The 25,778-nt window shown below is 39.7% G+C and overlaps 4 protein-coding genes across 8 annotated transcripts in view; all 4 read right to left on the reverse strand.

Annotated features, from left to right (window-relative positions):
• Positions 1–142: 142 nt before the first annotated feature.
• Positions 143–5,291, reverse strand: LOC103458728 (obg-like ATPase 1). The gene is made up of 11 exons (XM_008399728.2): positions 5,165–5,291; positions 4,750–4,847; positions 4,504–4,647; positions 3,542–3,669; positions 3,215–3,390; positions 3,039–3,119; positions 2,850–2,947; positions 2,630–2,770; positions 1,992–2,088; positions 1,287–1,409; positions 143–1,186 (listed from the first exon to the last, which is right to left on the reverse strand). The coding sequence occupies exons 2-11, from the start codon at positions 4,845–4,847 to the stop codon at positions 1,085–1,087; spliced, it is 1,188 nt and encodes a 395-aa protein (XP_008397950.1). The 5' UTR covers positions 5,165–5,291; the 3' UTR covers positions 143–1,084.
• Positions 5,292–6,136: 845 nt separating this feature from the next.
• LOC103458729 (transformer-2 protein homolog alpha-like) lies at positions 6,137–9,543 on the reverse strand. 3 transcript variants are annotated; one of them, XM_017302607.1, is made up of 8 exons: positions 9,364–9,543; positions 8,054–8,187; positions 7,755–7,914; positions 7,488–7,676; positions 7,294–7,409; positions 7,023–7,196; positions 6,833–6,915; positions 6,137–6,623 (listed from the first exon to the last, which is right to left on the reverse strand). In XM_017302607.1, exons 1-8 carry the CDS (start codon positions 9,394–9,396, stop codon positions 6,613–6,615), a joined length of 900 nt encoding a protein of 299 aa, XP_017158096.1. In that variant the 5' UTR covers positions 9,397–9,543; the 3' UTR covers positions 6,137–6,612. The 3 variants fall into 3 exon arrangements, with proteins under 3 accessions (XP_017158096.1, XP_017158095.1, XP_008397952.1); XM_017302606.1 differs by having other exon boundaries at positions 7,023–7,199; XM_008399730.2 differs by having other exon boundaries at positions 6,142–6,623; positions 6,833–6,897; positions 7,023–7,199; positions 9,364–9,540.
• A 695-nt stretch (positions 9,544–10,238) lies between these two features.
• Positions 10,239–17,695, reverse strand: senp2 (SUMO specific peptidase 2). Its single transcript, XM_008399732.2, has 17 exons — positions 17,354–17,695; positions 16,425–16,486; positions 16,226–16,338; positions 15,200–15,266; positions 15,048–15,126; positions 14,777–14,951; positions 14,501–14,607; positions 14,324–14,406; positions 13,859–13,907; positions 13,705–13,777; positions 13,472–13,627; positions 13,257–13,388; positions 12,895–13,122; positions 11,658–11,737; positions 11,443–11,527; positions 11,261–11,356; positions 10,239–11,088 (listed from the first exon to the last, which is right to left on the reverse strand). Exons 1-17 carry the CDS (start codon positions 17,503–17,505, stop codon positions 11,026–11,028), a joined length of 1,800 nt encoding a protein of 599 aa, XP_008397954.1. The 5' UTR covers positions 17,506–17,695; the 3' UTR covers positions 10,239–11,025.
• A 1,083-nt stretch (positions 17,696–18,778) lies between these two features.
• pcnt (pericentrin) overlaps positions 18,779–25,778 on the reverse strand; it is a 38,821-nt gene continuing 31,821 nt past the window's right edge. For all 3 annotated transcript variants that reach the window (XM_008399735.2, XM_008399734.2, XM_008399733.2), the window contains 14 exons: positions 25,407–25,741; positions 25,202–25,304; positions 24,378–24,550; positions 24,026–24,304; positions 23,734–23,888; positions 23,506–23,635; positions 22,649–23,425; positions 21,808–22,020; positions 21,485–21,700; positions 20,723–20,949; positions 20,562–20,641; positions 20,125–20,266; positions 19,917–20,044; positions 18,779–19,233 (listed from right to left, as the gene is read on the reverse strand). In XM_008399735.2, the coding sequence (XP_008397957.1) occupies positions 19,202–19,233; positions 19,917–20,044; positions 20,125–20,266; positions 20,562–20,641; positions 20,723–20,949; positions 21,485–21,700; positions 21,808–22,020; positions 22,649–23,425; positions 23,506–23,635; positions 23,734–23,888; positions 24,026–24,304; positions 24,378–24,550; positions 25,202–25,304; positions 25,407–25,741 (2,990 nt within the window). In that variant the 3' untranslated portion in view covers positions 18,779–19,201. The remainder of the gene's footprint in view (positions 19,234–19,916; positions 20,045–20,124; positions 20,267–20,561; positions 20,642–20,722; positions 20,950–21,484; positions 21,701–21,807; positions 22,021–22,648; positions 23,426–23,505; positions 23,636–23,733; positions 23,889–24,025; positions 24,305–24,377; positions 24,551–25,201; positions 25,305–25,406; positions 25,742–25,778) is intronic.

Below are 25,778 nucleotides of genomic sequence, written 5' to 3' on the forward strand. Positions count from 1 at the left end.
GTTAAGGTTAAAATTTAAACTAATAAGCTAATTTCACTTCACCCTGTGAGCCATTAAATGAGACGGTTTCAACAGAAATGCAACTTCTTTCCTTTCATTTGGGTTAATTTCACTGTTGTGGAAAAAAAACACAAAAGCGAGAGAGATTTTTTGTTCTTTTACTGACATGTGCATGTTTATAAGGGCAATATTTCATTTTAGGGCACAATTTTAATGTGGCAATGAAGACATTAACAATGTGGTACAAGGTAAATCTGCAGCTGCACACTCCAGCAGATGCGTAAAAACACACTGTCAATAAAGGAGACAGGGCGAAGGGTTTTTTTTAATACCCGAGCCAGAGCAAGTCAGTAAAAGCAAATAATGTAGCATGAGTTCAGTCCACACCACCATTAGTTAGGCCGGTCTCTTCTCTTCACAGCTCAGTTCTGCACCGAACGATGGCTTTCATTCTCCTTTATTACGTAAACGGGTTACTGAGGTTTTGGTTTGGTTTCTGAAAGCAACATGTCACCAAAACCTTGCCAGGACTATAATACAGAACAGATTAATAAGAGGAGACTTGATAATCTGCTTTTAAAATAGAGCTAACCAGAAGTCCTATTAATATCTACCAGTTGGTGAACTAATGAAACACAGGAATGCTGCTAAACCTGATGATAAAGTAAAAGCAGGAAGAAATATTCAGTTTCTGTGATTTGAATGTTTATACAGCAATAAAGAAAATCTGAATAAAAGAGCCTTGTTGCATGTTAAAAACAGCCCAAAACTGGCAGCAACAATAATAATTAAAAAAAGAACAAAAGAAAGAAAATGCAAAATTGCATTCTGGTCCAGGTAATTTTAGTTTAATTACCCTTTTTTAACGAATAATGTAAATAGCTCAACTTTGTCCAAGCTTGTTTGAAAGTTATCTGTGTAACTGACTTGAAATGTAGATGCATGCTTTGATTGGTATTATGTTAAGAGATTGTGATAACTGTGCCCAATGTTTAAGGAGAATTAGAAAACCAGCCCACAGCGCAGCTCTTTGGAGCCCAACTGAACTGAATTGAGATAATCCCCTGGCAATGATGTTGTCCCTTTATTTCTTTTTGGGTGCATTGGGTGTGTTGAATTTGAAAAAGATAATGTCGCCGTCCTCCACAACGTAGTTCCTGCCCAGTTGTCTGTATTTCCCAGCAGCCTGAGAACAAAGAGACAAAAAAAAAAGAAAACATGTTCATGTTAGAGATGCGCTGCAGCAACTCTCGATAAGAACTCATCTGCTTTGCCGTTCCTCTCACCTTGGCTGCACTCTCACTGCCCTCCTCTTTGAAGTCATTGAACTTCATCACCTCAGCCATGATGAAGCCTTTCTCAAAGTCCGTGTGGATCTTCCCTGCAGCCTGAGGAGCTTTGGTTCCTTTCTGCCGGAGCAGAACAGCAAAAGGAAATCTCAAACCACGTCCAGAAAACTCGTACCATAATTTTGTACTGTTTTGACTTTCGCTGAACACCTCAGGGTTCTGCAATTTCTAAACATTTCTCTTAAAAATTTCACACCTATCTAAGCTTTCAGTCCTTTGTTTTCTTAAGCTAAAGACATAAAATACTGCAGTTCATCATAATTTATGGGTGAACCTCAGTATTACTGCGTGAAATGAGAGAACAAGAATGAATGACAAAAAAGATATAAAGATGTGAAGAAAAGTAAAGACAAGAGGAAAGAAGAATTAGAAGGACAGAAAAAATGACAAGGAAGGAATGACAGAAAGACAAAAAATATGTAGAGGAAGGAAGATGTGAGGAAGGAACGAGGAAGAAAGGAAAAGCACAAGACAAATGGAGTAAGAGACGGAGGAAAGGAAGGGATCACAAAAAGGATTAAGACACAGGGACGAAGGGAAGATGGGACAAGGAAGGACACTGGGACCATTTTCAGTTTCCTTTTAGAAAGAAGTCATCAAATGAGACGTTCAAGGTAACATTCTGTATATCAGAGCGCTCACCCTGATGGTCCATGCTCGGACCTCATCCGGCCCCGCCGTGAAGAAGTACTCCAGCTGTAGTCCTGCATAGCCTGTCTTTATAATTTTGGTCAGAACACTGAAAGCATAGAAACGTATATGTTATGATTAAAAATGACAAAGACAAAAATAAATAACTATCGTTGTCATCTCATCACTGACAAGTCTGATGTGCTCACTAGAGGTGCAAACGTTTTGGTCAAACTAAAAATTGCTTTAAGAAGGAGAACTCCCTGAACACAGCAGGACGACGACTGTAGAAATACAACTAGAGCTAGAATGGATTGGTGTTGTTTAAACCAACAAATCAATCTGCATGAAAGCTTAAAAAAAATTTTCACAAATCCTCCCTATTCAAATCTGACTAGAATTTGTTTCAGGGAAAGAAAAATTTAGAAAATTTCATTCCTTGGTGAAACAAAGCTGCAACAAACATGTCTAAAAAAAACCCTGCAGCTGTAATTGCGGCAAAAGCTGGTTCTACAAAGTACTCAATCAGAAGAGGTGAAAACAAATGCACAGCACACATCATTTTAAGCAATACCTTGTGTTCAAATCAATTTCACGTGACACTTTTAAACTGAACCTCAAAGCCTATTGGAGGCGGTCATCAGTCTGACCTCTGTGTTTTCTGTTCCTCGCAGTATTTAGTACTCTCCTCCTCTTCCATCTCCTGAAGTTTAGCCTCCACCGCTCCACTCAGCGGGATGACCATGGCACCAGGATCGTGGGCGTCTACCCACTCTTTGATTTTTGCCAACCTTAAATCGTAAGCCGGTGTTTGATCAGAGCAATACACAAGTAAATTAATGAAACGCGAAGAAAGCAAAAATGAAATACCATTTGTTTTTTTTTCTAATGTAATCCTTCTCAGAGAGATTAACCAGGTAGATCATGGGCTTCGATGTCAGAAACAGGTATTTGTTCAGCACCTCAATCTGCAAAGAGGAGTTCAACCCTGAGAAATGCATCGCAAGTCACAAATAGATGCAATTCGATGCAAGTGCATGCATGCACACATGTGAATACCTCTTTGTCGTTCCATTCGTGGTAAAATCGGACGTGTTTCTTCTCTTCCACAACCCAGTTCTTTACCTTCAGTATGATATCCTGAAAGTAAAATCAGCATGTCAGTGAGAGTGGAAGAACTATAAGAACTTGAATGTCATCCAGAGACAGATATGTCGTCAGTCCACATTTCTTACGTATTCAGGTTTTAGTTTTTTGTCTCCTCCTCTGACTGCGGTTTTCTCCAGCTTGTCAATGATGGGAGCAATCATTTCCTCGTCCTTTAGCCGCAGCTCCTCATGGATGATCTCAATGTCTCTGACTGGGTCCACGTTGCCCTCCACGTGGGTTATGTCTTCGTCATCGAACGCACCTTAAACATACCAAAGCGTCTTTTACATACATAAAGCAAAACAAATCCAAATGGTTTTTAGATCAGAGTTCACTCTCTTCTCTTTAAATGTGTAACTGGCTACGGCATGGTCTCAAAAATCGCCAATGACGGCGTTGAACTGGCTACTCACGGGTCATGTGGAAAATGGCATCGCAGGCACTGATATGAGAGAGAAAGGCATTTCCAAGACCCTGCCCTGCATGAGCTCCCTTCACCAGACCAGCAATGTCCACCACATTCAGGAAAGCAGGAACCTTACTGAGGAGAGAAAGACGAAAATCAATCAGCAAGACCGTGCATTAAGTGGAGCATCCCCACTTTTCCATAATTTATCATGCTATATTTGCCGTCTTTTTATATAATCGAAAAATGGTAAGTTGATATTTTCAATTTATATGCAAAGCATTATGTTTGGCAAAAAAACTAACACTAAACATCACCCTGATCACAGCGCCCCCATGGAGGTAGCAGCATCATGTTGTGAGAAGACAAGTTGGTCAGAGGATACTGAGAATTTGTTTCCCAAGTGAAAATTAAAGGAGTTAAAGTGGCTTCATTTAGCTGAAGTCACAGCACATCTTCTGGGGATGGTTGATGCGCAGCGCACAGACATTTTGAAGCTTTTTGTGCAAACTCCTTTTAAAATGTTTGAATGTGTTCTGACACCACTAAGTGCCACCTGAGCGTTTGAATATAAAGCAGTGATCTTCATCACTACATCACTAACGGATGACCCAGAACATCCAGAACATGGGATGGTTTAGACAGCATGTTCATGTGTTATAACGGCCCAGTCAAAGTTCAGTTCAGTTAAACCTAATTTTGAATCCGTGGTAATATTTTTCAGTTCAAAAGTACTCTTCCTCTACTCTGACAAAAAAGTAGCCATTTCGCAAAGAACAGTTTTTCTTTTGAAAACTGTTTATGTTTTTCCTTCCAGTACTTTGAACATATCAAATAAAATCTACAAAAACACACCAAAATGTGTTGTTGTGATGGGTCAAAATGTTAAATTCAAAAGCTACGATTACTTTTGAAAGGCACTGCAGATGCTCGCTATGATGACAACCATGCTGTACAGCTGTAACACACCTGGCTGGTTTGTGGTACTGGCACAGGTAATCAAAGCGCTCATCGGGAACTGGCACCCTGCTCTCATTTGGATCAATGGTGCAGAACGGGAAATTATCTGCAGCAGCTTGGCTTTTGGTGAGCACATTAAAAAATGTAGATTTCCTGCAACAAAGTCAGAAAAGCAGCAGTAATACCCAAGTAACTAAGGCAATTTGTAATTAAAAATATTTACATTAGACTTGAATTAGTCCTGCAGGTATTTACCCGACATTAGGCAACCCCACAATGCCAATTTTCAGGGATGTTCCAAATCGCCCAATTAATGGAGGTTGTTTTGGGGCTTCTGTCTTTTTAGGAGGCATCTGTAGGAGGTAAGAGAAGATCAAACCATGACACACACGTAAATACTGCCCTTTATTTGTAAAGTCTTCCGAAAACCTCTAAACATTAATATTTCTTTAAAAAAGGTTATCATTTCTTCACAGCTAGCCCTGGTGAAAACGTGTAGAGGTAGCTAGACTCATGCTCATTCAAACACAGCATGCTAAGCGGTAGCAGGTGGCTAACTGGAACCATCTAAGTATCCGACCACAGGGGTTTTATGAGCGTTCAAAAATTTCCTTAACACATTAAAAATAATTTGGAAGATGTTTAGCAGAGAAAACAACTCGCTTGGTACCTTTACTTCCTTCTCCTACGTGGTGTTTGCTTCTCTTCTGTCTGTTCCCACCAGCCACTCCACTGGAAAGGCAGCTCGGAAAGCTAAGCGGAAGGGTTTTGACGCAAAACGTCTCTGATTGGTCAGCCGGACATCTGGAACGACACGTCAGACGCAACCCGAGATAATGTAACAAACTGATTTTCTGTTGGGATACTGCAGAAAACCACAATTTTCCCGGCTTCAAAACAAAATTTGCTTATATTTCTGTTTGCAGAGTTGTATTTTTCAGAATCGATGAGCTAGTAAAGCGTGCTTTGTTCGTAATTTTCGTATGCTTCATCATTTGCAGTTAGTGGTAGTTTTAGACAGCGCTGCATACTTCTTTGTTGTTTAACATACAAATTAATTTTTCTTGCAAACTTAGAGAAATTAAACTTTCCAATGGAGATTTATTCCCGAAAGTCGACCAAACGGGTTTATTCTTTTTGTGCGACATAAATAATGGAGTTTTTAATCAATTCCATGCACAAAGTATAACAGAAAAGTTGTATGCCAATTATGTTTTTTTCCACTTCCACGCTTCGAAGCGTGTAGTAGAGGCAAAGTTAAGATTTCTAATGAAATTGTTGTAGTCTATAAAACAAAAAGCAAGACCCCACAATGAGCACTTTTAGCACAACAATGGATAAAGTTGGGTGTGATGTCAAGGCAACTTTTGATGACAGTTTCATCTGGTTTTCAACTCGAATACAAAAGGTGGTATTTTAAAATCCAATTGTTTTGGGCAATGTTTCTGAAAGTTCATCAACTTTTAGCATCCATATCAACAAAACTTTGTTTAAGGTGAAACAGATAAAACCACAGAAGCCCAACATTCAATTTTCTCACACTTAGGTTTAAGATCAGATATGGATGTTATTTATAACTTAAGTAGATTATGCAGAATGAGACAAGGGTATTTTATCACTTGTATACAAATAACAAAAAGCAATCAGTCACCAAACAAAGACAAAAATGTCACATTTATTTTTTTGGAATAGACACAGTTTAAAGGAGCCATCTACTGTAGAACACTAAAAAAATTTAAAAAAAAGAACAAAATCCTACAAAGATAAAAACATGTCAGTTGAAGCAAACTGTTTTTTTTCCAAATTATACATTTAAAAAGCATTCAGCATTTTTATTTGACAACATACAGAATTTTATTTAAGTGAAGAGCAAAGATGAAAAAGCATCAATTCCCGACATTTTGAACCTCCATAATCTGTTCTAAACTGAATGACATGGAAATTCAGCACTGCCTAGTCATGTTTAGGGATAAAAATCAAACTTTCAACTTTCTGATACATGAATACATGCAAAAGTCCCTTTCACACAGTCACACTCACACACGGTCTGGTCAAAATGAAAAAACAAACAAAAAATAAAAATAAAAACATAATACTGTCCTTGCTTATCTTTGCTGCCTAGTAGTGACCTGTAAGAAAAGAAAGAAACAAAAAAACATCAACAAACTCTGGCGGAATATAGAGACTTAAAATCCATCCATCTATTAAAAGACAAATCATTACATGTTTACGTATAATAATTAACTGAAGCTACAAATGATATTAAATGTCGATAAACATGTTCATAAACATTTTATTCGAAGTACTTTTTTTTTTTAAATGCATGTTGTATACATACGTGGTGAGTAGGACCGAGATCGTGAGCGGTAACCTCTGCTGTAGTACGGAGACGGAGATCTGCGTCTGTCAAAGGAAAAAGAACTTTCATTTTACATGAATATTAGATCCATCGAGCAAAATGAAAGTAAAATTTATCAGTAGTTTCATCTTATGATCTTGTACATTGTGTCAAGGTAATTTAATTGTACCTGTACGATCGGTACTCTCGCTCTTCGTAGCGATCATAGTCGCGATCATAACCTCTATCATATCCTCTGTCATAGCCCCTGTCGTAGTCCCTAGAGAAACGGCGTGATGAACCACCGCCTCCACCACCACCACCACCGCCGCCGCCGCTGCCTCCTCCACCACCACCACCACCACCACTGCAAACACACGTTCAGATGTCACCCTTATACACACCATGGATTATAAATACTTTGCATGAAAATAGAAACCCCATAACCCCCAAACACTCACTATGTGGGGCGTCCCATGTAGATTCCAGGAGTTGGAGTGTGAGCTCTTTTGGTGATAGAGAAATCCACTCTAATCCTGCGTCCATCAAGCTCCATACCATTAGCACGCTCCTTGGCCTAAGAGACATCACTATTAGAGGTAGCAGAAAACAGAACTGCAACTAAACTAAAAATATAACCCAATCACATGCTTACCTCCTTGGAGTCCTCACTGTTTTCAAAATAAACAAAGGCAAAACCTCTTGAACGACGCGACTGCTGGTCATACACTATGTTGACATCGGCCAAGGGGCCATATTTAGAAAAAACCTCCCTCAGGTCCCTTTCAGTGGTGTAAAGGCTCAGACCAAACACACCCAGGCAAGCGCTGGGGTCTGGGTTGGCCTGGAAGAGTAAGAGTAAAAGTAAAAAAAAAAAAAAAAGATTTTCTAAGACAACAAATTTTAAAGCGGTAATACACACCCTGTTGCCAATGTGTCTGCGCCGATTCGACATTGGGGAACGGCTGTGGCTCCTACGTCGACGGTAATCTGAGCTTCGAGATCGGCTCCTTGAACGTCTGCGTCGAGAGTGGGAACGAGAGCGGGAGTAGCGTCTGCGTGAGCTTCGGTGGGACCTTGACCTATTGTTTTTTGGTGCATGATGGGGGGGATGGACGGACATTAGTCGGAATTGGGGCTAATAAAGGCACTTCAGTTCTAAAAAAAACAGCAAAACATTCCAAGAGATTAAAAAAAAAAAAAAAAAAAGCGTTACTTCACCTGGATTTTGATCTGGACTGAGAGCGAGATCTGGACCTGGAGCGCCGAGAGCCATCTTTAGAGCGTGCAGGAGAGTGGCTGGCGGATTTTGCGGAGCCTCTTGGGGATGCACTCCTTGAGCCTCCCCGAGAGTCCTGAGCGAATAAAAGACAGGTATCAGAAACCCTTTACAGACAAGTTTGCCACACAGTAACATAAGGGCTGGGAGATGTTAACCCTCTGCCCCCTTAAAGCCTTTTTCAGAAGAACAGCACCATAGTTTGGTGATTAGAGGGTTTGATAGAAATTATCTGGAAAATTGAGAAGAAGGAAAACAAAAAACAAAACAACAGTGACAAATAACTGAATATAGATTAAATTCATTAGCAGATCCACATTTTAAAAAATCTAACAAAATTGAGGGAACAATTAGGGATGTTTGATACAGAAAGGGCAAAAAATAATTAAGCATGCTAAGGAGAAAGAAAAGTAAAATAGAGCAATAATATAACATGTTGTTAGGAAATCACTCATACCCAGTTATACTTCTGATCTTAACTTCATAACTTCGTTCACTTCATTACTTCATAACAACCCCTTCATTTCTTCTTTCTTCCGTTTGAATCTGACTTCTTTTTTCCTCCTCTTCCCCCTTTTACCATCTGCCATTACAACTAGAAGTGAGGCCAGATCTTGATCGCTTCTTTTCAGCTTCCAAAACATTAGCATGCATCAACCCCATCAGCTTCAAACATTAATAACGTCACATCTGACACGTCTTGGGCCTTTTTCTTTCTTCCCACCTTAACCTTGACAAAAAACAAACAAGGGTGATAAGGCAAGTTGGTTTCTGTTTCAACCAAATGGTATAAAGAAAAAAATAAACACGAAAGAAAAAAAATTAAAAGCTCGACAAGTTAGCTTATAATTCACGTTGAATTTTAAATAAGCAAAGATCACAGTGCATATACAGTAGTTACTTTAATACTCGTAATTCATTGCATAACTCGATAATTAAAGACCAATGTGCTAAAATGCAGGTAGCTCTATGAGGCGGAACCATGTTTCCTGATCTGCACAGGCCGCATGGTTTAGCCTAGCATGCTTCGCTAATATAATTGTATTCAGTAATGTGACGAAACTATCCATAATTATTCGTGTATAAACACTAATAAAACATACAACACTTGTGCAGATATCAGTGCTAAGAAACCTTAAACCTTTCGTCTAGCAAACCTTTTCAGACGTCCAACGGCTGGAAACGGATAAGCTAGCTAGCAGTTTATATCTTAACCGAAGTAACTCAATATTATTTAATTAATAAAACTCACCTGCTCCCTAAAATCCTTCTCGTTGTCGCTCATTTTACAGTCAGAAATTTGTAACCCCTTTAATAAGTCTACTGAACCCGGAGGGGAAAGTAAATTAGGTAGTGCTGAAGCGCGCCCCCAAAACAACGAGTCGTTTCTGTCCACACCGCCTAACAACAGCAACCTTCTGTAGCCAATGACGCCATTTCCGGCTCCTTTTAAAATAAAACTGGATTGTCTTTAGAAAAAACGTCTGAACGTAAATCTCTGAAGTAACATGTAATTGTATAACCACATGCTTTCTGAACTATGACAATTATTCTGGACAAAATATCACAGTTCCTTGAAATTTATTGGGTTTTGCCTCAAAAACATGTTTGTTTACCTTATTGTCCTTGCCGTTTTACATTGGATTATTGTCCAGCGGACTGCGACAGCATGGTAGACTCTACTCACTCTTACTATTCTGAACATGTCTTTCAGTTAATTATATAGGGTGAATACGCGAATGTTACGTTTGGGAATCTTTTCATTTACACCTACTAGTAAATTGATTTTTTTTAAAATTGAAAATAGTGATACTAAACTATTAGTTTTGAAAACAGTACCTTAAGTACTGTTGTACACTAGCTTATGGGGGTTTATCACCCAAAAAAATTAATGCTCTCAAAAATACATAAGAATTTGTGGTTATAATAAGACATTGTGGAAAAGATCAAGGTATACAAGTAGTTTTCTAGACACTGTATTGAGAGACATAATGAAGCTTTTTACAAGCTAGGTTACAGCTCACACCTTTATCAGCTTGGAATGTAATGAGCTTAGGAAAAGCTCACTCACCGATTCACTGGAACCCTCAAGGATTGCTGCAGACTAGTTTAAAAAAGAAAACAACCTCAAATTACAAAAAACCCACTTTATTTTAGTAGGGGATGGGATCACATTTTAAGCATGAGCACTAACATACATGCTTGTACAGTAGTTCCCTATTAAGTACACTAACATTAAGTTTTGTACCTGCTCTACATGTGGGAGAACAAATAAGTCACACTCCAATTATGGAAGGAAGCATTACACACACACTTTTTTTCATCCAGTCAACTTATAAATAATGTTAAACAAAATATTATTACAGCAAGTTTGCAAATATGCAAATTGTATCTGGACAAAAGGCAAAACAGGAGGTATATCAATATTTTCACCATTTATATTTCACACAACAGAACAGTTTTGTGACTAAATATAATTATCTCTACATACTTCAATCAATAAATCAAATAAATGACCATTAGGATCATCTCTGCATTCTGGGCCAAGTTGCTCAAAAATGCAGTCAAGTTGGAAAACCAAACAAACTCTCCATAAAGTGGGCTCTTCACTGAGCTCCACCAGTGGGTTAAAGGCACTTCAAGCAGTACATCAAGCTGTAAAAAAAAATAATCTCAAAGTCAAAAGCCATTCACTCACTAGTGCCAAAGTTTGTGCATGACAAATTTCCTTCAGCAAAACATCTCCAATTAAAACTCAGAGATTAAAAATAGTTTCTATGCCCCTTTGGGAGAAAAGGAGACAAAGTTAAGACTAGCGTTTTATTACTCCAAATATCTGGGTTATATTTCGGTCCAACAATTGTTTACGAGACCAAAACAAAGTCGCCGTTGTTGCTTCTGATGGTGTAATCTTCTATAGCAGCTTCTGATTAAGGATTTCCCACATCATTAACTTCCTGAAGAGAGGCATGTGGCACTAAAAAAAGTTGAAGAAAGCAATCAAATTAGAACAAAATCTGCATAATATAACATACTTTAAAAACCACTGATTTAATGATCAAGGCTAATAACATGTAGTAGCATGGTAAAACAAACACTGCTCTGCACAAGCAATAAACCCCAAGTGGTTGCATTAAATTTGAGTTTACCTGTTTAAAGGTGAGGGGCTTTCCCTTTGCTATATAGTCAGCATATTTACAGACAAAAACACCACAGTCACTTCCATTAGTCTGCTGGGGAATATCCTGTTTGTACAGAATGATGCATTAATCTCAATTTTAGAAAAAAAAAAAGACATTGTGTTCTTATGTCAATAGTAAGTTTGACATACACCAGTCTTCAGACTTCCAACAGTCCATTTGGCACCATCAAGCTCCCTTCCTTTCTTTGCTTTGTGTTCTTCTTTAAGGTACAGACTGGAAAATAAGCACCGCTACATCATTCATAGTGCAGTACAACTCAAAGAAACAAACACTAAAGATTGAAAGACTGGAGGGGAAAAAAAAGATAAAAGTTCAGGAAGTGAAAGATAGAAAACAGACTTACAGTAAAAGATTACAGATGTCGTCATGTCTCCGACCCATTGAGTCATATGATTTAACAGTCTTTGACTTTAAATCCATCACCTAAAATGAAAACATTTATTAAAACAAGCTGACTTAAATCCTACTTCTCTTTAAACAAATTGTAAATCTACTATTTTATAATTTCACAATGAAATACGAGTGTTCAAACAAATACGGAGTACCACAAGGCTGAGTGTTGGGAACGCAAACTTTTTAATTCATTTAATACAAAGTTTGTAAAGTGTGACAGAAACTAACGTTTTATACAGGAAATGGTTTAAAAATGATTGCACAAAATATTGTTAGCAAAACAAACTCAAGAAGCAGTTTATTAATATGGCTGTGTTAAACTGATTCAACAAAATTTAGGACTAAACACTAATACATGACGATTCTGAAGGAAAGTTGTGAAGTCTAGATGATAATCAGCAAATTAGAAATCTCAACAAATTGGGGATGCAGCAAAATCTTCTCGCACAACATCTTGTGTATTAAAACATTACAATATTTCTCACTGAGGCGACTGCTGTCTTACAAGCACAAGCCAAATGCGGTCCTCATGGCTTCGTCTGATTAAATTATAATATAAGCTGCTCCACCATTTTGAGTTTTCAGTAGGAACTATAAATAGCAAGAAGGCAAACAACAGGCAAGCACTGCAAGTTGTTCATATGCTGAAAGAGGTAAAAAGCTTTGCTATAGTAACCGATGGTTGGATGTCTACATCATACTCGCACGCTATCCACAACAACTGGGAAATATTATACTGCACACCATGCATAGTTGATGCAGACATAAGGTAGATGAAAATGGATTAAAAGAACTCAGGAAAAGAAAGTTTGTTGAGTTTGTGACAAAAAACAAAAACAAAAATGCTGAATAAAGGCCTTTCTACAAAATCTTGTCCTGTCTCATTCTAGTGAACTCCATTTCCAGTCTTGTCTGATGAGTATTAGGCATAGTTACTACCCTACAAAGTATACATACAGTGAAAAGTATGTTTAACTACTGAAACTTTTAGTAAAGTGTTACTTTTACAAATATAAAATTGGGAATAGCAATCTGTATTTATTCTGTTGGAAGGTGGGAGCAGCAGCTGATCTAAATTTTCTTCTTTTTGAACTCAACAAATTTTCTACATTCTTATTGGAGTTTCATCTAAGTATTTCTGAAGCAAATATTGATGCATTTTAAGCTGTGTGATGAATCAAACTCACAGCTAATGCCCAATGGGCACCAAGGTGCAGCGGGACGAGGATGAGGTCAAACATGAAGAGGTCAACCGCCTTGGTCCATCGCTTCACAGCCGCATGTCCTCCAACCTGTCCTCCTCCCCCAACACCCCGCAGCTTTGGGTAAAAAAAGGTGCTAAAACTGTACACCTTTAATCTTCCACTTTCTCCGCAACGTCGCTCCATGATGAGGGAAAGGTAGAAGTTCATCACCTTGGAGGAAAAATTGGCATAAAACAATGATCTCCAACTCAATGCAGCAAAAAATGTATTTCAACTTCAATCTCGTCTTCAGCGGAGTGGGTTGGTTTAGATCGGAGATCCATCTTAGTTAAGAGTGCAAGTACCTCATCATTGAGCCATCCACCTTCCAGTAGAGTGGACAGGTCTCGCTGCGTGATGCGAAGTTTGAAAGCTGAACTTAAAACAAGGTTAGGATCTCTCTGAGCCAAAGCTTCACTAACCTCCACTGCCATTTCCTATCAGGCCGAGAAGAGACATTTAAAATGGCAGCGTAACTATGCAGTCAGAAACGCGCTACATTACTTTTAAACAATCTAACCTTGGTCAGCCTGGGTATGTCTTCATCGTTGTGCCTTCTATGTGAAGCATAGGAAGGTTGAGTTTCAGCGGCGCTGATCACAGAAGCATCTCTGTCCACGAGATTAAGGCGAGTAGCGACTTCTGTGGAAAGGTCCACATCGCCTGCTGCTTTTTGCTGCAATGCAGGGCAGCATTACTCGCAGGATTCAATGGCTGCTTTGGCATGACAGAAGAGAGTTAATGTGTGCCTACCTTTGCATATTTAACAGGCTGTTTCTCCTCAAGGGTTTCACTGTATGACTTATTAAAAGATAAACCTCCCCACCTGAAGATATGAAAGATAAAAGTTATTAAAGCATTTAAGAAAAAAAAAAAAAAAGACATAATTCAGGTAGTTTAATCTAACCTGGCCGTAGTTGCAGTAGTATTTCTGTATGTAAACACAGTTGGTGAAGCTGTGAAGAGAAGAAGATTGTTTTTTACCCACTAGAAAATGGAAGTAAATGTTAACAATTTAATCACAATAAGCCAAGTTTTTTTTTAACCATATGTAAAATGGAGCATTATAGCAAAAGTTGTAATGCTTCACTCGTGAAAGTAAATCTGTTGGGCTTCTCCACATCAGACAAGACATATTTAAAAAAAAAAAAAAAAAAAAAAAAGCAAAAAGAACTTTGCTATTACACTTAAGTGTTTTTTTAAAATAATTTTCTGCATTTCATTGAATGGTTTTTCACATATATCTGTTCAATGAACCCAAAAAAAGAAAACAGATACAGAAACAGATAAAGTGGAAGTTTGTGGGACAAACAAAAATAGAAGTGGTCATTTGTTATTTTAAAGACAAACAGTATCCACAGGAGAGTCCTACCTGTGCACACCACCCTCCTGGAGACCGAATCAAAGGTTCTCTCTGAAGCAGATGTTTTGTGGGAACTTTGTAACAGTGACTCGCTAGGAGAAAAGAAAAAAAAACAAACATAAGAGGTGCATGGTGATCTTATTAAACATCTTTGAAAACACCACACCAGCAGATGGAAACACTCACTCATGTGGTTTAGCTTGGTTGAAAGGTAGTGGTTGGCTTTTGCTGTATTTCTCCGTCACCATCTCCAGTAAGCGTCTGTAGTGCTCCTTATTGTTCTGCTTTATGGCCTGAAACAAAAATCACAACTGAAGATATCAAGTGGCAAAAAATATTCAGTAATAATGTGGTACCCTTGAGTGATTACAGTTATTACTACATGCAAGGATAAAGTGGAAAATGACCATCATAAATGTAACAGAATATTCCAAACAACACTAAATTCAGGTCTAAATATACCTCTTCCACAGTTAGACTGGGTTTAGGGCAGCGGGTGTGTCCGTAGCCATTAGAAATCGGTTCAGCATAAGGTGTTCCCACTCTGATAACGGGCCTTGAAGGCAGCAGCTGAAGGGAGCCTCTTCTCTCCCAGTTCTTCCCTCTTTCTGGGAGCCCAGCAGGGAACGTTGCTCCACTAGATTCAAAAACAAAAATAGTAGTTCATAAAGAGTGTGTGCTGAAGGTTTTATTGAGACTAATGAACAAACTGTACAAAAGCTAGATCACTGACCTGTATTTTCTTAAAGGGGGTATAGAGCCTTGAAAGGGATTCTTTGAACTCCTGTCATTCACCCCACCTACAGATTTATCTGAGAAGACAACAGATGTTAGATATGAATACAGACAAGAGTCAACAGGTGTAGAGATATCCATCTTACTTACCCATTTTCCAGTCAGTACCATTGACCCATGACGTGTGAAGCTCATCTATGCCCATTAGAGTAACGGGCTAGATTCAAACATAAAAAAAAAAAATCCTTTAAATGAAATGCATTTTATCCGTGAAGCACATTTAAACACAAGGTTCCGTACATGACAAGCCAAGCATATGAGCTGCAACAGTTCAGACCAATTAGAGCCATTAAAGGGAGGCCTGGTCCAGCCCGACATGCATAGAGCAGCAATAATAAAAATGGGGAGTAAGAAGACCAAGTTTTGCAAATGCCAAGTCAAAAATTAGTAAGTAAATAAGAGCAAAGATCACCTTTTTATTGTTAGCAAATACTAAAAACAAAAACCTCACATCTTGATGCACTCCAACTTGCATCAAATTACATCTTTAACATACATTGTTGATGCAAGAACAGGTATAACTATTTTTGTCAATGCAGTCATCCATGTATGCAAACAATTGGAGTCACATGCCATAAAAAATTACTTGCAACCAAAAGGAATTGCAAATGTTTGAATGTAAATCAAATCCAAAATACTAGCTTGACATTCCTTCACTTAACACAGCCGGCCTGGTGAGCAATGGATCTCCAGGAAATATTTTTGTTTAGCTACTGTTCTTATAATAGCAAAACTGTTAATTTTTTTAACCTCAAAAATCAATCCATCCTCAGTGCAGAAGAAGAGCAACTATGGGAGCCAGTACGGTGTGGAAATTCATTTACGGTCTGTTGAGGTGAGGTCTGAAAAGGATACCTGCCCTGTAGCATCAAGCACTGACCAAGCGCAAATGGTATCCGTTATTTAATAGAAAATTATATTTTTCGACACACGTCTGAAGCTGACAGTGTGCGGTCCCCTTGAGGAAAATTAGAGCCCAAGAACAGAGACTTGAGGTACCCCACAAGTGGAAACACCTTCACCAGGGCATACAGCAAAACTTCTAGTTGGCTGGTTGTCCATATCTACAGAACATGATGCAGCACTTGAACACAAAGAAGACAAGATGACACCCACCTGTGTTTCGTCATGCTTGTTTGGATTTTGACACCTTGCTGGCAGCGGTCTCCGAAGGCTCACTAGACCTGCTATACCTGCCACTGTCTTCTTCACAAAGCTGATCACAACATCTACAAAGACAGGAGATCACAACAGTTACTGAAATACAGAGACTTCTTAAAACAAACCCTGGTATTTTTAATTGATCCCAACATACCACGTTTGCGTCGTTTTGCCGCCACTGGGTCACTTTGACAAACACCATCGGCAACATGCACACTGCAAAAGAGGAAAATTATAATGTTGCCTCCTATTCAGAATAATTAATCTCTTTTTGTAAAATTAGGCAGCAATGAAAACTTTGGTATAAATAAAACTGAAGAACTTGTGCTTTAACACAAACCAAGAGGAGGTGTGCCAGGAAACGACTGTGACGTTCCAGCATTACAAATGTAAACAAATGGAGCTTGCCATACTTTACGACTTTCATGAGAAACATGAGCTTTGACCAAATAACTTTAGTTCAAAACAGAGAGAGAGAGACTCTTGAGGTGGGGCTCATGTTGAACAAAGAAAGCATACATGTGAAATGTGTTAATTTTCCTGAGAACTAAATCATATATAGGGTTAAAAGAGGAGAAAAGAGCATCAAGAGAGAGGTAGTAGATTATCTAGAGCAGGGATCTTTTGGATGCATCACTGCTCCAGCACACTTAAATCAAAAGGCTGAATTATCTTCTTGATGCGTCAGTAAGACTGGCAATCACTTTTTTATTTAGTCAGATGTGTGGAGGAAAGGTAACACCTAAACATGCAGAACAGGGGGAGATTTCAAACTCTTGTCCTTGAAGGCCCTGCAGCTTTTAGATGCGTCTTTGCTTCAACACACCTAAGTTAATTAACTAGGCCATTAGTAGGTGATTTAGCAATTTAATTAAGATGTGTTTAACCCGGGACACATCTAAAAGTAGCAATAACTGAAGCTTGATATCCTTATCAATTGTCAAACATACCCCCTCACTGTTGTTAGCTTATTAGGTTAACTTTAGTCACCAACATAAGTTAAGTCAACAAATTTGGAATTGAACCACAGAGGAATAAGAGCGCATCCAAAACGGAACCACCAGGTATCAGAATAACACCGACCTTTTGTAGTTCCGTTTAGTCGGTCTTCCTTTGCTGTCCTGCCGCCGAGCTCCTTCCCCACTACCCCTTCTTCTCGCAGGCCACTCGGTGTGGTTTTGCCCGGTAACGGGCTCAAATAGAGACGAGATTCCGTCAACTATCCATCCATACATCCCAGACAAATACGAGAAAAATGGAACGAGGTCTTCCGAACGGGCCAGGACTGATTTTCCACAGGTTAAAACCTCACACAACAATCTACGACACAACAGTTACCAGTGGAGCTTTAGCCCAGAGTTAGCATCTCTGTGTTGAAAAGCGCAGGATGTGCGTCACTGCGTGTGACAGTCTTACTAGGTGCGAATGTTTTATGTTGCAGGGGAGGACGCTTGGGCGGGGCTCTATAGACTTCGTCTGAATAGAACGAACCAATCACGGGCGGTGCTTTCCGATTGAAAAAAGCAACAAACATCTAGGCCGAAAGATAAAATGTGTATTTCAGATTGCTGTCACGTTAATATACTTTGCTATATAAAGATTTGTTTCCTTGTAATTAAAACAAGATTATTGAATTATATTTTAACTGTTTCAATATGGTTTTGCTATAGACTCAAATTCGTCATTGTTAATGATACGTGATCATAAACTCAAGACACTCATGTGCCACGGAACATATTTATCTCAAATGATACCGTCAATGCAATTCTTAATTAAAAGATATACTAAAGTTCTCCTTACTCCTGGTTTAATAATGTCCAATTCAGACATTTGCAGGGCTTATTGACAACTTATTAGAGGAATAAATGTTTGAAACTTTTTCAAATACATGCCGCACCTGTTGCCTCTTAGAAATGGAAACAAAAATGCTACCCTTTTTAAATTTGTTATATTAAAAATTGCATATACACAAATACATAACCCAACTCCAATGTTTGCAATTCCAAAGATCAATTTGTATTATGTTTTTTTTTTTTTTATTTAAACTTAAGTCCGTGTTCAAAACAAGGTTCTCTGGTTTTACTTTGAAAAATGCATTTTAAAAAAACAGGAATGTCAGAGGGGCTCACCTCTAGAAACACAGATGAAAAACTTAAATCATGAAGTCCATGGGGTTTATGTAGTCAATCTACATTTATGTTGGTTTATGTGCCGACTGCTCTTTTGACTGTGCGTGGTTTCTGAACTGTGAATTTAGGTCCCAGTTCAAATATTTCTTTGGTATCTGATAGCTGGTACAAACTCCTTTCTAGAAATAACCTAACAGTAGATGAGTCATATTAAAGTATTCAAAAATAAAACGGCAAGTTCAGTGTGCTCTAGTGTGATCCGTTTACTCTGAATGATATGGTGTGCTTCAAGGTTTTCAATTGTAATTTATCCCAAAATCTGGCATGCATATTAAGTTGGATTAAAAATATGTCATGATAGTCAAGATCTCAGCAAACGTTCAGTTTGGTAAAAAGAGCATAGTGTCTTCTTTAATCATGTTAAAGTAAAAGCAAACGCCAGGAAACACATTTTATCCTCATACAACAATCTGCTCACTCAGTCTAGTATGTTGATCTCTCATATGTAGAATAAAACCAGAGCAGTCATACCAAGATGTACAATCACTAACATAAAAAAAGAAGCACTATTTGAAATTATGAGACATTTTTGTTCGAGCTGCGTCTTTAAAATGATGTTCAAAATAGCAGGCATACAAAATAAAATTCACATTTAAAAAAAAAATACAAAAATAATTTATGTGTTTAAAAGAAATTATGTGAAGTAATAAAAAAAGAAACATTATAAACATCCTTCAAGGCATTAAGGCATGGTCAGTTTGGTGCCAACACAAAGGCAACATTCAGGCTTCGGTGGATGGATTTACTTTGGGCGAGACTGGAAGGCAGAGGAACCTAAAAGACAAAATGTGGAAATAAATGATTTAAATCCATATTCGCCCTTAAGTATGACAATCATGTATACACACTGACCAAGTTACACTAACAACAAAAACACTTCTAATGATGAAGTGTGATTAGAAGTGGCATTATAATTAGCAGAATTTTCATTAATCTTAAAGCAAATTACATTTCAGTCTGACAGAGCTTTTGAAGACTTTATTATAATTTCTCATTTATAAGAGCCAATGTTCTGTGTGCAAATTTCTGTTTTATTTATTTTTTAGTTTTTATAACTTTCGGAACATTTCAATGTACTATAAACTATAACTGGGTCTTTGTGACTGCAGGTGTCACAAATGATAAATAAAATGAATAAATGAATGATAAATCTAAATTTTACAATTTTTCCTCCATCTTAAATTACAAAAGTTCTTAGTCTAGTACTTTATGCAAATTTTAGTGAGTTGTACTGTTGAAACCTTCTGCTTTCAACCATAAGTGATCTGAAAATAAGTGTTTAGTGGTGCGGAGAGGGTTGCTTAGAAATGTAGATTTAGTTCTTTTTATTTTGTCCCCATCTGGGCAGTGACTGGACAGTGAGAGAGAAAGAGGAAGCCAGTCCACTTCCAACCGTTGATCGTTTGAACACTACGTACCAGATTCAGCAAAACCAAGATAATCTGTCCTGAACTCACCTTGTCTGTTTCCCACCAGCCTCTGCTGGACTCTCTCCAGATGATGGATGTAGTCTGTAAGAGAGCGTTCTGGATCCTGGGATGTTCCAGCAGAGTGAACAGAGGTCAGGCAGGAACTGGAGAGCGGCCTGAAGATGGAAAGCTCGGTGAGGATCGGATTTACAAATTTCACAAAAATTTGAAAAGTGTGTTTTGAAGTACTCCAGACCTTCTTTGCAGTTTGAATGTCGATTTGCCGGGTGGAGCAAGAAATGAGAGAGTGCCTCGTTGGGCGTCGCCTCTGTCTCCGTTCTGTGCTGAGTAAATATTTATTTTTGGCTGCTGCGGCCTTAAAACATCAGCTTTAGGTGCTGCGAAAGACACGACAATGACAAACTGAGTCACAGTGCTTTAAAAAGCATTCGCATACCTAGAGATTTTTCACAGTTTGTTCAAGGCCTGAAGCTGGAATTGAGGGTGAGATGGTTTCATTAAGTACTGAGTCAGCGGGGGCTTAATATAAATCACACCATGCGTTTTAGATTTGATTTAAAAACTTAAAATATGGATAAGTTTCCATTCACTTCACATATAAAATCTCAAAAATATATACATGTAAGCTTTTAGTGTATCCAAATGTTACTTCTGCAATTTGTGCATGCTAACCTGTAAGATGTCCATTGATGGTTGCAGATAACGCAACCCTTCTCACTGCTCTTTGCCATTTCCTGGTCAGAAATCTCATCCTACAAAACAGAACACAATTTGAAGTTAATCGTATCCATTCGCAGGGCTCAAAAAGATGAGACGCTTTATCTACGCCTCACCTCGACACAGCTATCACAACTCGGACCACAGCCCTGAACCTCCAGATGGGCCTGCGCTTGTATGCGAGCGGAGACGAGGGCTGCACTCCCATCCGAGCAATGAGAGCCAGAGTGGCCTGCTCACAGTCCTGGAATCCTCCCAGCAGCAGGATCAGGTATCGCTTCTGGTAAACCAGAGCTTTTCTGAAGCTCTCGGCGCGCAGGTAGCGCTCGTAGTAACGCTGCAGCTTTAAAACCGAAAACAGAAACTGTTACTTTAAAAAGAAGAGTTGAACTGGTTTTACTTGGGGTTTTTGCAGAGCTCAGACAACATGGTGGTCATTAGATTGTACTTTACAGCAAGATTTAAAAAAAAAGATTTTCAAAAGAACCCTGATACAAAATAGGGATGAAACATTTAGTGTGTCCAGATTTCAGGGCTGCATCTTTTGAAGCACCAGACCTACTTTGGGTCGGAAGTGGGCGACTGAAATTGGACGGTCAATCCTGCAGATTCATTCTGCTGCAAACCTAATTTTAATGTACTTTTACCTAAAACTGTACTCCTGGCCCGCTTCATTCACCATTGTTACAAAAACAGAAATGTCTCATTCAACTGCACTGAATTTTGGGATGCGGTGGGCTGCTAAAGATACACCAGACCCATCCATCAAATTGAATTTGGACAACCTTCGTCGCATCACTGTGACGTTATCGTCATCCTACAAGGATGCAGCGCCCGAATTTGGACCCAGCCTGTATGGTTTCTGTGCCTGTACTGACCCTGCTGTGGTAGACCGGATCACCGACGGGTTGATTCTCCGTTTCTGTGGTGACCTTGGCAAGTTCGGACTCTTTGCGCTGCAGCTGTTTCTCCAGGATGGCGAGTCTGCTCTTGAAGGTGGCGCTCTCCTGAGTCACGGACGTCAAGTGCTCAGTCAAATCAGAGTTCTCCTTCAGCAATGTCTGCAGCAGATTGGATGATGATGTAGACACCCTCTACAGTGAGGAAAAAAAAGAAGCATGTTTAAAAAAATCAAATCTCCTGAACACAAAATTATATTCCGAGTTTCAAACTAAACATTTAGTAATAAGGATTTTAATACCTGTTGGTGTTGCAGAGAGACGCCTGCTGGGGCCCCGTCCAGATGGGAGATGCTGATTGGACGCTGTGGGGAGAGTACTCTATGGTGCAGCAGTTCTTTCTGAGCTGCCATCTCTCTCTCCCGTTCCCTGTCTTCTCTCTCCAGATCTGCCAGAGTCTGTTGCAGCTCCTGCATGCGTTGCTGGTCTTGATGCCTCAGTAACTCCAACTCCAACTTTGGAAAGAAACATGATGTCATGTGCTTGTGCTTCTTGAAAACAAAAAACTAAACTAAACAAAACACACTTCACATAAGAGGATTACCTTTGCAAAAGTAGTATGCGTAGGAAATAGTTATCAATGAGTTGGTGTAAAGTTGTTTGTTCTTATCAATAGACTAATGATTAATTGGTAAGCAGCCATTTTCTGTGTTTTCCTGTGTTACCCCCTCCGCTTTTATGTCATCACAACCTCCTCACCTTCGCAGCACATCAGTAATTTCACAGCTCGACTTGAACGGGTCTATCGAGGTAAAACTTAAGGAACTTATCAAGTGTTTATATTTCGCAACTAAACCACATAAAGTGGCATCTTGAATGTCCCACTGGACTCTGAATCATCTCTCTTCCCCATTCTGGGGCACCGCCGTCATCATTATTCTTGTATTAACTGGCTCTAACTAAGGATGAACAGGGGCGCCGTCTGCTGGATGGTGGCCAAACTACAACACTAAAAGAAGGTCTAAGCGGATGTTACTAGTTAATCGATTGGAAACAATTTTAAGCCAATAAATCATTAATCAACAATCAATTCAATTAAATGTTTGCATCCTCAATAAGAAAGAATTAATGCTGATAATTTACCACTTTGTTATTAGTCCTGTCCTGAAGCATTTCTCTCTCCAGGACCTCTTGCCTCTCTTTTCTTCTGTCCTTCTCCAGTTGGTCATCTCTCTCCCTTTCTTTCTCCTTCAGCAGATGAAACCTCTCCTTCAACCCCACTAGTTCGATGTCTTGGAGTCTGGACTGCTGTCGCTCCATCTCTAGAGCGCTGCTGAGCTCCCGGTTTTGCTCCTTCAAGGTCTCCATCACAGCTCTGTGCCTGGCAGCGGCTTCCTTCTCCCTCTGAAGTTCTTCCAGCCTTATTCTGTCCTCTTCCCATTTTCTCCTGCTGTCCAGCAGCTCGGCCCCTAGTTTGTCCGTCATAGCTGCCAGGTCCTCCCCCTGCTTTCGCTCCTGCTCCAGCTGGGAGCGCAGACTAGAGATGAACTTCTGATCCTCCTCATGTCTGCGACTCAGCTCGTCTATCTGTTTGGAGCAAAGCTGCCTCTCCTCTTCGAGCTTCCTGTGAGAATCCGCCAGCTTACAGTGAGACTCAGCGAGGCCAGACTTAGCTTCCTTCAGAAGGAGTTCGGCTTGATCCTTTTCCTGCAAGAGGAGTTCCTGTTGATGGCTGAAACGTTTGTGTTCGTCTTCCAGCTCTTTCTGGGCATCCTGCAAAAGCTTCTCCAACAGGCTGGTGCGGGACTGTTCGATTTGGAGCTCCTGTCTGAGGTTGCTGCAGGCCACTTTCTCCTGCTCCACCTGAGCCTTTAGAGACATGACCTCACACTTGAGCTTCTCAGAGGAAGCTTGGACAACCTGGAAAGGAAAAATGATAAATATCAAAATTTAAGATACATTTTTAGGATTACTTGTGTTTCTGTTGGCTCTCGTCTAACCTCCATCCTTTCCTCTCTCTCTCGGGCTGCGCAGAGAACCAGAGCTCTCTCTTGTTCCAGCTCCTGCTGAAGCTCCTGGAATCTGGTCTGTTCGGTCCTCAAGGCCTCTTCAGCCTCCTCCGCAGCCAGCCTGACAAAAGTAAGAGCAATGAGTTCCGAGCTTTCACAATTCATTTTAAAACACCGGAACAAACGGTGAGTAGCAGAAATAAAACTGATCAAACGTACCTGAGAGAAAGTATTTTGTTCTTGTGCTCTTGTAGAGAGCTGTGGGCACATTTCAGCTGCCTCTGGTTTTCCTCCAGCCCTGCCCTGATCTGGGATTCAACATGTCCATCAGACTGTAGGTGGCTCCTGTGCCAGCCATCATCAGTGTAATCAGTCTTAAGAGAAAAAAAAACAACAACCAACAACTGTACTTTAACCCATATGTCAAAAAAAACACAAACGAACGCATTTGTACTCTAAATTAAAAACAAATGGCCCAACTAAGGCGTTATGTTAAAACATAGAAACTCACTTGTGTTTGTCTTTGTGCCATTCGACAGAGCAGCTCTCTAAGAGCGACCACAGTCTCCTGCAAGGCTCTCTTCTCCTGCTGCCAGTTCATTGGAGGATTGGAGGAGGTCGAGTTATCCCTGCGGTCCAGCGGAGCCGAGTCGTCTCCAAAGCGATGCCGGGTCCGACTCGGTGAGAAGGCCTTTAGATCCGAAGTGTTGGCCTGAGATGAAGAAGCGCAGCGACGCTGGCTCAGAGTGAGAATCCTGCAGCTTTCCTGGTAAACCTTTTTCAACAGAGCCTGAGGAAAGACGCGAGAACTACGTGAAACTGAGGCTTGCAATCGGTTGCAGCTACTCCGGGGCAAAGCCCACCTGAAGCTCGGGTGACAACAAGTCATCGCTGTAGCTCATGCTTCCCGCCGCGCTGTCCGTGTTGGCTGTGGGGTTTATCCCTCTGCAGCGCAGATACTGGACAAACTGAGCGTCCAGTCTCTCTGTCTGCTCCAGCTCCACTCTCAGTCGAGCTCCCAGTTCTGAACTCACATCTGAATGACGGAAAGAGGAGAGAAAGTCTGTTGGGTTCCCTGACATTTTTTTAAATCTCAAAATACAATTATTTTCATAGTTTTCCAACCCCTTTTGAGAGAGTATTAAAAAATGACTCAAAAAGTCACGTCAGGCTTTGAAGTTAACCTATAGAAAACCAGACAGGATGAGAGGACAGTATTCAAATGAAAATGGAAGCATTACAGTTAGAGATTGTCTTTTATATTGTTAAATATCTTAAAATAAGAATTTGAATTCATTATTCTGTCGCAAGGATGAATTCATACAATTGCTTAATTCTTCTTTTAATGTTGCAACAAAAGTTCCTTGTTCATCATGATTCTTGTAGCTCTCTTTGAATATTATTCTCATACTTATCATTTATATGTTCACATGTAGTAAGTGTACGTCTAAGTATCAAATCTCACACATTAATAACAAAATGTTTCTCTCCCTCTGCTAGAAACATTGTTATAAAGTAATCTTTGAGATAAAAAAAAATTAGTGCCATATGTTGGTAAGTCAAGTATTTTTTCAGAAGACTCTCCACTTCACACAGAAACCAGCTGCATAACAAAATATAACAATAAAATATTTGACTCATAGCTGTCAAATGCTGCCAATAGCTGCTGGGGAACAGCGGGACTTACTGCTCCCGTATCCATCACTGTTCCATTCTTGAGCCGAGAAGGAAGAAGTGGAGCCGAGTGGAGACGGAGGCGCCGTCAGGTCAAGCTCCTCCAACTCATCAAGCTGAGAAAATAATTTTTTAAAAGAAAATGCATATTTAAGTTTATCTTAAAAAGATGTTTAAAATGTACACGTATAAAAAAATATATCTATTTCACAGCATACTTTGTCAGGGTCCAGCGAATCGAGCACGGAGAAGTGGTCAGACGCGGTCAAAGAACCTGGGGAGTGGGTGCTCTGGGTGGCTGGATCCGGGGTGACCGTACCAGAGTGTGGAGGCTCCATCACAACACCTGGAGAAACTGGAGCCTGGGGAAGATCCTGACCTGTGCAGTTCAAACGACTGAGCTCAGACAGACGGGAATCGAGAACGGACACGTGGAAGCGCTCCCTGGTTTGGTCCTCGGAGCATTCGAGTTTTCTCAGGACCTCCGGGGAGCTCAGAGAGGCTTCGTCATGAGAGACCGCAAGAACATCCTCGAAAGCTCTGTGAGAAACGTCTGAGAGAAACGCGAAAGTTTTAGTCGGTTTGATAAA

Source organism: Poecilia reticulata, linkage group LG22 (assembly GCF_000633615.1).
Source record: "Poecilia reticulata strain Guanapo linkage group LG22, Guppy_female_1.0+MT, whole genome shotgun sequence".
NCBI classification, from domain to species: Eukaryota; Metazoa; Chordata; class Actinopteri; order Cyprinodontiformes; family Poeciliidae; genus Poecilia; species Poecilia reticulata.

Coding starts and splice junctions, on each gene's coding strand:
- LOC103458728 (XM_008399728.2), bottom strand. CDS start 4,847: ATGCCTCCTAAAAAGACAGAAGCCCCAAAACAACCTCCATTAATTGGG. Junction 2,771..2,849: donor ATTAGAAAAAAAAACAAATG/GTATTTCATTTT, acceptor TTACGATTTAAG/GTTGGCAAAAATCAAAGAGT. Junction 1,187..1,286: donor GCAGTGAGAGTGCAGCCAAG/GTGAGAGGAACG, acceptor CTTTGTTCTCAG/GCTGCTGGGAAATACAGACA.
- LOC103458729 (XM_017302606.1), bottom strand. CDS start 9,396: ATGAGCGACAACGAGAAGGATTTTAGGGAGCAG. Junction 8,188..9,363: donor AGAAGGATTTTAGGGAGCAG/GTGAGTTTTATT, acceptor TTATTCGCTCAG/GACTCTCGGGGAGGCTCAAG. Junction 7,410..7,487: donor ACAGTGAGGACTCCAAGGAG/GTAAGCATGTGA, acceptor GATGTCTCTTAG/GCCAAGGAGCGTGCTAATGG.
- senp2 (XM_008399732.2), bottom strand. CDS start 17,505: ATGTATGGATGGATAGTTGACGGAATCTCGTCTCTATTTGAGCCCGTT. Junction 13,628..13,704: donor AGCCTGTTAAATATGCAAAG/GTAGGCACACAT, acceptor CCTGCATTGCAG/CAAAAAGCAGCAGGCGATGT. Junction 13,389..13,471: donor ACATACCCAGGCTGACCAAG/GTTAGATTGTTT, acceptor TCGGCCTGATAG/GAAATGGCAGTGGAGGTTAG.